General features: G+C 38.3%; 1 protein-coding gene and 1 long non-coding RNA gene across 3 annotated transcripts in view; one reads left to right on the plus strand and one right to left on the minus strand.

Annotated features, from left to right (window-relative positions):
• Positions 1–92: 92 nt before the first annotated feature.
• On the minus strand, positions 93–6766 carry LOC106949720 (uncharacterized). The gene is made up of 3 exons (XR_001425438.1): positions 6684–6766; positions 4993–5117; positions 93–1103 (listed from the first exon to the last, which is right to left on the minus strand). It is a non-coding gene; the product is annotated as an uncharacterized LOC106949720 (long non-coding RNA).
• The window catches only part of usp1 (ubiquitin specific peptidase 1), an 11730-nt gene continuing 7768 nt past the window's right edge, over positions 5916–9877 (plus strand). Inside the window, exons 1-4 of one of the 2 annotated variants that reach the window (XM_015036164.1) lie at positions 5916–6262; positions 6749–6963; positions 8382–8523; positions 9752–9853. In XM_015036164.1, coding sequence (XP_014891650.1) covers positions 6794–6963; positions 8382–8523; positions 9752–9853 — 414 coding nt within the window. In that variant the 5' untranslated portion in view covers positions 5916–6262; positions 6749–6793. The remainder of the gene's footprint in view (positions 6263–6748; positions 6964–8381; positions 8524–9751; positions 9854–9877) is intronic. The other variant, XM_015036163.1, reaches the window with a different exon arrangement.

The raw sequence follows: 9877 nt of genomic DNA on the forward strand, positions 1-9877 counted from the left end.
CCTTTTCAAGAGAGTAAAATCAAGTACTCTCTGTTAATGCTAAACAAGTGTACAACTTCTACTTGTTTATGATTTCCTCTGAAAGCTACTGGCTTTGTAAAAAATACTTTCAGATCTGACCTCCTCCGAATAGGACACATTGCACAGAAAAAAAAAAATCAATAGATGGTAAGCTCTTCAAAAAAAGGCAAATTTGCTTGTTTTCATTTCCTGAAAGGTCGACATTTCACAGATACACTGCTTCATCAGACACTGCCGATTTGCAAATCACACAACACGATGTGGTTACACTGAACGCCGGTGGCAGCCACCAGTGTGTGAGCCGGTATGACTCACCTCTCTGCACCTCCAAGAAAAACACACCGACACAAACATAAATAAACTCAGAAAGCGGGACGAACACCGATCCAGGTCAGCCCCGTTTAATGTGCTCCTCAGGTTGGGCACTGAGGTAAAATTGTAAGTCTAACAAACAAGACACGTGCACAGTATGACACTTATAGTGAACAGCCAACATTTAATGTGTAACTGCAGTCTGCCAACCAATCAGAGCAGACAGTCTGTGGCAGGCAAGCAAGCAGAGCAGAAGCTGAGACTAACTGTGAATACATGCAGACACACAGGAGAGAGGAGAGGCAAGGAGGGGTTTGACAGTGAAGGAGGGAGAGGAAACCAAGCGAAGACATCCCCACTGAGTGTTCACCGAAGCCTTCAGCTGAAGCTGCAGATATGATCGCTCTAAACAACAAATAATCCCCTGGATGGTAACTTTTGAAATTATGCCTATTGCAACTATATGTACGTAGATGGAAATATGATTTAAATCGTATGATGATACTATTGATTGTGGCAATGTAGTAGTAAAAACACCAAATAATAAATAAGAGAAAACTACAGAGAGAATGCCAAAAAAATGTGTAGTGAAGAAATAAAATGCAAATAAAAATGATCTCTTACCTTTGTGAGTGAGTGTTCTATCCTTTGTAATAAAACTGCAATTTAGTAGATGCTTCTGTCTTTGTAGGACAAGTTACATCTACATGTATGCTTCTTTCATCTGAGCATGAACTCGTCAGTCCTCTGTGCCAGCGCTTTTGGTCCACCTTAGTAGGTTTGTGAAAATACACACAAGATGGTAATGAATAGTGGAGAGTGAAAGGACAGCACTACGCTGGAAGGCAGGCAGTCTGCATGAAACAGGAGAGCTGGGAGAGTAGAGAGCAGACTGAGTAGGATGCAGGAGGTATTCTTCCCAACATCAGAGTGGCCGGGTTGGAAACACCCACCTTCTCAGCATGCATCAAATGGGAAGCCCGTTCTAAAGTATGTGGACATGGAAAACTCCTGCGTGCAGCGGGAGATCATACCTGATGAACGGCGGCTCTAAAAACTGTTCGCCAGAATTGCCAGATTTTTTAATGCAAAAACAAGAGACTATGGGAAGGAAATTTTCCTTTTAATCATTTAACACATAAACCAAAAATATACACCTGTTTGCATAAATGTGCACTCCCTTAAACAAGTACTTTGATAAAGCACCTTTTAATTTGGTTTTAAATCTCACGCTTCTTGGGAACACTTCTGCTATTAATTATAAAGCATCTGATAACCTAGAAACAAAGTTCAGCTGCCCAAGCAAGATTTTTTTTGAAATTTGCTCATTTGTATCTGTTAGCTAAAGGAATAGTTTGCAGAGAGATTACAAAAAAATTAAGTCATCTAATTGTAGAAATGTATCAGTCTGGAGCCAGGGAGCAAAAACAAAAGGGCATCACTAGAAGAACACGTTGTGACTAAGTCTGTAACCAAGTCAAAGTGTGGAATGCAATTAAAATCCTACCAAATAATGCAGAACACTGAAATGCAATCAGAAGCTACTTCATACTTTGATTTGTTTATTTTTAGGTTGTTAGAGGACACATGTAACATTACAGGTATAATGCTTTAAAGGTATTTTTCCACTCATATGATTATTTTATGAAAATGTGTCATTTTTCCAACGGTGTGTAGACTTTTAAGATCCACTGCACACACATGTGAGGCTGTGAGCGCTTGTTAACTTCCGCTTAATTACATATTAAGCCTTTCCCCTCAGCCGAGTGCAGCCTGTGAGATTTGTCCACCGGTACTTTTTTTCAGTGGAAAGAAATAAACCACGATAAGAGTCTTCATGCCTTAAACGGCTGCTAATGAGTTGAATTCGGGGCTCAAGATGTGTGTTCTTATAAAATCACTGCAATGATGTGATTAAACCAGCTGTTCCCAACCTTGAAGGATGCCCTGCAGGTCAAAGGAGGGAATGTAACTCTCAAACACGAATTCTTTAATGTGTTTGTGTTTTACTGCCTTATTCTTCAAATGAAATTAGAAAGACTCAAAACATGCTAATGATGTATTTCCAGGTTTGCTAAAAAGTGTTGCAGTACAGTAATAGTTCATCTGATGCAAATAACAAAATAACAACTGTGTGCAGCTGTAACAACAGGATTTGTACTGAGAGCTAAAAAGATTCTTGGAGTGCACCGTTGCCTGTCACTCAACATGCCTTCATTTTCCCATCAGTGATCTCCTCCTGACAGAGATGGAGCATGAGAGTGGGGAGATTTCTTTTTTTTTTTTTTTGGGCTTTAAAGCGTTCACACCACCTACATCTCCCGGTCCGTGCTGTGAGGGCTCCACGCCTCCTGGGACAAAGCCTGCTTTAATAAAGGCCAGCAGCATTGCACAGGGCATGCAAAGAACTCCTCGTTAACACAAGTTGAAAGAATAAAATGTACAAAATTGCTGCATTTACATCAGGTGAAAAGAAACCAACTAAATTCTTCCTTCAATAGAAATAATATTTGTAACATTTCAAAGCTCAAATCTGCTTAATGACTTAATTATGTGTTTTAAAGTTTCATTTCTACTGTTTTAGGAACGTCATACTCTATAGCTCAGGACATGGGTGGTGGGATTTGTCTTTTGTTGAAGAAAAAAAACATAATTATTAGGAGGCGATGAGAGAAAGGCACCACAATAATGCTTCTTTATTATGCAGCCCCACGTTAGGATTTAGATGGACTCTGAGACGGGATGGGGAAAATTACTGCCCCATCAGTTGTATCTGTCAGAACCAGGGCCAGCATAAGGCTTAAAAAACTGAGAAGCATCCCCCAGTACTCCCTCCTCCAAATCCTCCCACACCCCCAACTAATAGTGGGCCCCTAAAACCACCAGAATTATCATTCTTTGGTTGCATTAGCAATCGCGCAAAACAAAGCTCCCTAATATGTAAAAATGCTTTCATTATGAAAAAAAAAAAAAACTAGTTGATTAACATGTTAATGCTTCTGAAGTCCCCGCTCCATCTCTCCTAACAGCTAAATCTCTTAAATAACAGCAATAAGGATAAACTGCTTGTTTGTTTTTACATTTGGGATTTTTTTGTGTTTTATTTTATTTTTTTCTAAAAATAATCTGCATATTTTTTTGAGAGGCTAAAATAAAAACCAAACACCATTCCATTTGATAATTTCCATCCTTTACTCTGCCATTAACTTCTGAAGTCCTTTATGAGAACTAAAAAAACAACCATATATTTTGAAACATGTCCACCAAGTTTGTAGACTAACAAACAGTAGTGCAAACCTGTGCAGTGGAGGGGAAATGGTTCTAGGACAACCATTCACTGACATTACAGCTGCAGGTCTTTAGGGTGTTTCTGACAGATTTGCAGATCTACAGACTGAATATTTTCCTTTTTGTTCTTTACAAAAAGGCTCTATGAATGCCACTTTGACTTGGATTCTCTAACACATGAATGAATATTCTTTGATCAAAACCATTTCAGCTCTGACCCTGTATCGTAGCTGCCCTGCTCAAAATAAAACCTCAGGTCTTACAGCTTTTAACAGTTTTTCTTCAATTATTTTCCTGCGAACATCTCCATCCATCTTTTAATCAACTCTATTCAAGTTCCTTTTAAATACAATGCTTCCCCATAACATGATCCTGCCACCACCATGTTTCACGTTAGCTTGTTGAAGCAGAAGTGCAGCATTAGCTTTCAACAAATACCGTTTTTGCTTTGGTTTCATCTGAACTTCTCTTCCCAGACTTTATCTGTCCCTTACACGGCTTGCGGAAAGCTTCAAACAGAAGTCTGCATGGCTTTTTAAAACTATTTTCTTGACAGTTTTTCATAAAGGTCAGTTTTGTTGATTACTTCACTAGAGGTTGTCTTTTCAACACATTCTTGCACCTGAACAAAAATTCTGTTTAGGCCCCCCAAACAGGAGCTCTGAACCAGCTCATATTACAGCTTGGTAAATCATTCTCCTGATTCATTTTATTTATTAATCAAGTTAATTTTGAAGAAAGTGAAGCTATGTTATTTGGGATGAAATACCCTGAAATTATTCCTGTTGTGAGATTTTTGCACACTGAACCAGTCATGAAATTTATATTAGAGTCACTCCAAAGCCTGAGATAGAGGAGACATCCTATTCTGGAGCATTAGATTGAGGATACCTTTGGGAATATCAGCCAGTCCCACAGGAAGTACTAGTCTGCGAAACTACTACTACCGTCCATTATCTGCATCCTTGCTGCAACAACACTTGATAACCAAGGGGTTTCTTGAAGCTCAGGCACAGTAGAGCTCAGCTCCATTGATGCAATGTTTGCTGCTGACCAAGCATCCACTCTGCAGCAGCAGCAGCAGCAACAGAAGAAACGGAACGTCCAGCTCGAGTATCGTATGGAAAAAAATGTCCCCACAGTTTGAAACCCTGTCGTTTCGCTTTTTTTATTTTGGCAACATTCAGGTGCTACGATACTCCCCTCATCGCACAAACACACGCCAGAACCAACAGTCTTTAGCCCTTTTAACATCACAGTGCAACTGATACTATTAAGGTGAGACGAGATTAAATAGACACCTTAGTGCTGCGATCAAAGTATATTTACGTTTCCCCCCAGAAAGCAATGAACAAACAAACTGTATCTTACCGTTAAAATCATGAAGGAGTAGCCTGGTGACTGTCAGATGAGGAGATGGTCCAGTGAAGATGGTGATGCTGCTGGATAGTTTGCCGTCATATTCCCTGGATAATGTCGCCCCCTGTTGATCAAAACTGTGTATAACCGTTGCTAATCATTCCAATGGACGGGACCGTTTTTTTTATTTTATTTAGGAATGTAAAACTTTACTTATAATGAAACAATTTATAATTGCAACTGATACAAACACGGTATACACGGTAGTTCAGTTATTATTATAATTGTTTTGGAGCATACAGCTTCCCGAAATAATGATAATGTAAGGTTTGCAGGTAGAAAACGGTTTTATGATTTCAAAATAAAAGCACGAAACTGTTGACGTTTAGTTTACATTTTACTTGTCATTATGCCACATACTATGTATGTGCGGACTTTTAAAAACGAAATATATAACGACAACGGATTATATTGAATAAGCCTGAAGGTTTAGTTTTATTTATGTCAAAACTATACTTGCAAGCAATGTGTTCCAGGCCTCTTGATTAGTTGTTATGCCCTTATATAGAATCGTGATTGCAGTACATTATGATGAAGGAAAAGGTAGAAAGTGATGTAATCAAAATATCACCACAATACCAAGCAATAATACCGCAACTTTGCAATAGTTTTTTTCCAAATACGAATACTTTTGCTGTGAATCGCAAACAGCAAACAACTTTGGATGGGCATTCGTAACTATCCCTAAAGTAACAATAATTATCCAAAAATGGATTGTATACCTAACCAAATTGTCTATGTTTGTTGAGAAAATCTCCTCCTCTCAGCAAACAGCTATTTTGCTTGTCAGCCTTTATTTTGATGGGAACCCCAAACTCTCGATCTTTCTCCTTTTTAGCTCAGCTGCCCTTTCAGGAAACACTACAAATATGGCGTCAACAGGGTGGATGGATTTCGTCTTTTTAGGTGTCCTTAGATCGGCCTGCGTTTTAGACTGTAAACGTTATCTAATTTGACAAAAACCTGTGCATATTTATAAGATTTATGTGCTCGCATGGTTTACATTTATTATGAAATGGAACCGTTATGTGATGTTTTTGTCGGATATGTTCAGACAGTGTCGATTCTTCACCGGCGGAGAAACGGTCAACGTGTCTTCGAGCAGGAAAAAGCGCCAACTTCTCTTTGCACCGTCTGAATAGTCAAACAGCGGACTACATGGTTTGAATGACTATATATTTGGGAATATATATTAAAACTGAAGCTGGAATGAGTCCTTCAGGTAAGATTTAAACGTGTCCTCTGACTGTTCGAATTAAGAGAGTTCGTTGTTTTGAATTAAGCAGTTGAAGGCAGCGTGCTGCCTGTTTACTCCTCCCACTGCTTCACAACACCGCTCCATGTCGACCCAGTTTTTGCACTGTGTTGCGTTCAAATAGTTTGGAATGAGTTTTTAAATGCACACTGCTTTGTTTTTACCATTATATAAAAATTAGAGAGGCAGAGTTTCGTCTCTGGTTGTTGTGGAGGGGTGGTTATACAGGCACCATTAAGTTAGCGTTAGCTTGGTAATATGTTATATAATACCGAACTGAACTTGTAACTGTACACTACACTGTAAACCAGAACCGTCTGAACTGATCAACTCGAACTGTTTTGCTCAAAATTACATTACAGGAGCAGAAACTTAAGTGCGTAGTTACGTTCGTTCATGTCGAGCTCTGATGGCGCCCACTGAAATATAATGTGCAATTCTCTTTTTCGCCAGTGCGCTGCGCTGTTCGGTCTCAGTAAGTTACTAAGGAGAACGACGATGTCAGGTCTGCTGGCTGAGAATGCTGGAACAGGACAGGGGAGTCCTGTGAAAAGGAACAAACTTTCCTTGAAGTTCTTCCAGAAGAAGGACACAAAACGAGCTCTGGATTTCTCCGAACCTCAAGCAGAAGATGCAAAGACACTAGAACAAGAAGATTCTCCAGCCAGGTGGGTCTGTGAGTAGTAGTAGAGTAGTTTAGTTCATGTTTCAAACTTTGCAATAATAAACCACATTGCCAGGTTATGAACAACACTCAATCACTGAGATACAGATGTTGATATTTTAAAAGTAGTCCATGTTAACTTATTTTGTCAGCAGTACACAAATCAACTTCTTTTGTTTTATAAACAGTTGACAAATGTCCATTTTTGTAAAAAAAAAAAAAAAAAAAAGTCAAAGTTTATTTATAGAACACTTTAAAACAAGGAAAGCTGAACAAGTAGAATTTGGGTCATAAATCATTTAGGAACAGCAGTCATTAGTTGCTGTCCTGCAGTTTTTAGCTGTGCCACAGGTACAAAACACTGGAATGAAATGGCTTAATTACCTCCTCCTTGTGTAGATTGGTTCTCCAGAGCCTTGCTAATGACCTAATTATTCTAATCAGGTGTGGTACAGCAGAGTGGTACAGCATCTAAATGTTGCAGAACACTGGCCCTTGAGTACTGGACTTTGACACTCCGGATTTAAGAGAACATCAAGGTTCAGCATTTTAACCTTTGCCAACTTAAACAGAGATTGTAGAAACGAAACTTCTGGAAAACTGACATCTTAATTTATTATTAATTAAATGTGTAAGAAAAATAACATTTTAAAAAATATTTATTTTCCAGACTTTATTGCTCATTCAGTTCAAAGTTTTCTCAATCTCAGTTCAGTAGGCTTAAGATTCATGTAAATAAACACGAATTAAAAATGAAATGGTTCTTTAGTACCAAAAATGTACATTTAATCACATAAGTAGTATAAAATGGTATTTTAAATGGGCATGAAAAAGGAAGAAAAACACAGTATGTTTTGTTTCTCCAATTTGTTTTCTGTGTGTAGATAATCTCAACTACAAACATCCAGCAGCTTTCTAACACCCACTGAGTTTGCTCATTTGTATATCAAATCACATTCCAGCTTGCTGGTAAGAGGTTAATGACCGTCATCAGTCTGCCGGCTCTGCCAATCTGGGTTCTCAAAAAACTTTTCAGCTTTTTATTTTTAGATTCTTCCTATAATTTGTATAAATTTTCACAGTAACTTTTTCCATTGCAGAATTGTTTGCACCCTCTGTATATACACCACAAACAGGTTTTCAACTCTGGATAAACAAAGAACATGTAATCTCTCCCCACTCTGAAAGAGGGCTGCTCAATATAAATAAAATCTGTTTTAAACATTTGTTGAATTATTGGATACTCAAGACACTTTTGGCCTAGAACACTGGAGAAAAAAACGTTGGCAAGCGTAATAATATTGCTACAGTTATATACAGTTTATGCTCTCATTCCATATAAAAAACCTAGAATAATTTAAGCAATGACTGTGAAAATTAAAACAATCCATTTCCTGTTTTGTTTTTCCTAATCTGCTGCAGCTGTGATCAGGTGGTCTATGGCCCCGCCCCCTGTCCGTCTTCACCTGGCCTTCCAATCCCATGTGAGAAGAGGGAGAACCTGGTGCCTTTTGTGGGTCTCAATAACCTTGGCAACACCTGCTACTTAAACAGCATCTTGCAGGTGGGTGATTACTTCTTAGTTCAAGTTCCACAAATCAAAAAATCTCCTTCAGAAATGTATTTAATACATCGTAGGTCACATATTGTTGTTGAATCTTAATGGATAATTTGACTAGTGCCCTAAAAGTATATTTTGCTTCACCAGTTTTTAAGTTTGTTCTGGTAAATACTTGCTGGTTTCTAATCTTGAAGGAAGTTTTGCACATGGCAGCACAAAACAACCCATAAAGAGGCAAAGAGATGAAATTGTTTCTCATTCACTAAAAGAAGAGAAGGGTTTTTTTCAGGTAGAACGGCTTAAGGCTGGAGATAAGAGGCTGCTTTGCAGTGCATTGTCCTCCTGAATGATGCATTGTGTGCTTAGATTGCCCCATTGTGGCTTATCTGTAGAGGCATTGTTTGGAAGTGAAGAGACGTCAAGCGGTGAACGTTTCATCACTCAGTTGGACTCTTGTGTGATCTCCTCTGTAACACCTGTTCACACAGCGGGCCTGTTGCTGCAGTGTCATATTTCACCAGTTGCTTACAATAAGTGAGATGTCTCTCCTTTCCAAAGAGGACAAAAGATAAAGAAATTTGCCTCGTCTTCACAGTGAAATGATATTGGATGTACAGAAAAAAGCACAAAAAAATTTGTAAAAGTATGAGATGGATTTAAGTTTATGTTTTGATAAATATTGATTGACTCATAAAACTTTTTTGCTTCATTTCTTTTTTTCATATAACTACTTTTACATAAAATCTTTTTTTTTTTTTTTCATTTCAAATCCAGTTTCAATCTTTGTTTTTCACTTTCTTTCCTTAGAAATGGCGTAAAATATTTTCAAAAACAGGCTCTTGTTTCAGTCATTCCTTCTGTGAGCTGAACTGAATTCAAAATCCAAATAAATATGAGCTGCAAAGAGTGCTTGTCACCAAGAAAGGAGACCTTTGATGACACTCACTGTAAACTATGAAAACCCATGGAGTGCATTTGTTAAAATCAATTGATAAAATCTTGATACTCCTTTTCTTTAAATTGTTGTGTGTGTAGAAGCTGTTTATAATCGCTGAAGACCGCTCACACACACTCATAGCCTCTGACAAAAAATTTTTTTGGGGAGACCAGTTAAACTGTGGAAGGAAGCCATCCGCCACATGTTCATATCTGGGGTATTCATTGGCTGTTGGGTTTTAGAAATCTGTGTAAATGGAGCTAAAATGTAATGACTTGTGTTTTTCACCTGCAGGTTCTGTATTACTGCCCTGGGTTCAGAGAAGGGGTCAAGAAGCTGTACGACCTTTCCAAAAGACCAGAGAAACCAAAGGATGAAACTGCTAAAAATGAAGAGGTTGGTTCAAAGCAAACTGCTTAA

The sequence above is a fragment of the Poecilia latipinna genome, unplaced genomic scaffold (genome assembly GCF_001443285.1).
Source record: "Poecilia latipinna isolate Pla-1442-1.1 unplaced genomic scaffold, P_latipinna-1.0 Scaffold359, whole genome shotgun sequence".
NCBI lineage: Eukaryota > Metazoa > Chordata > Actinopteri > Cyprinodontiformes > Poeciliidae > Poecilia > Poecilia latipinna.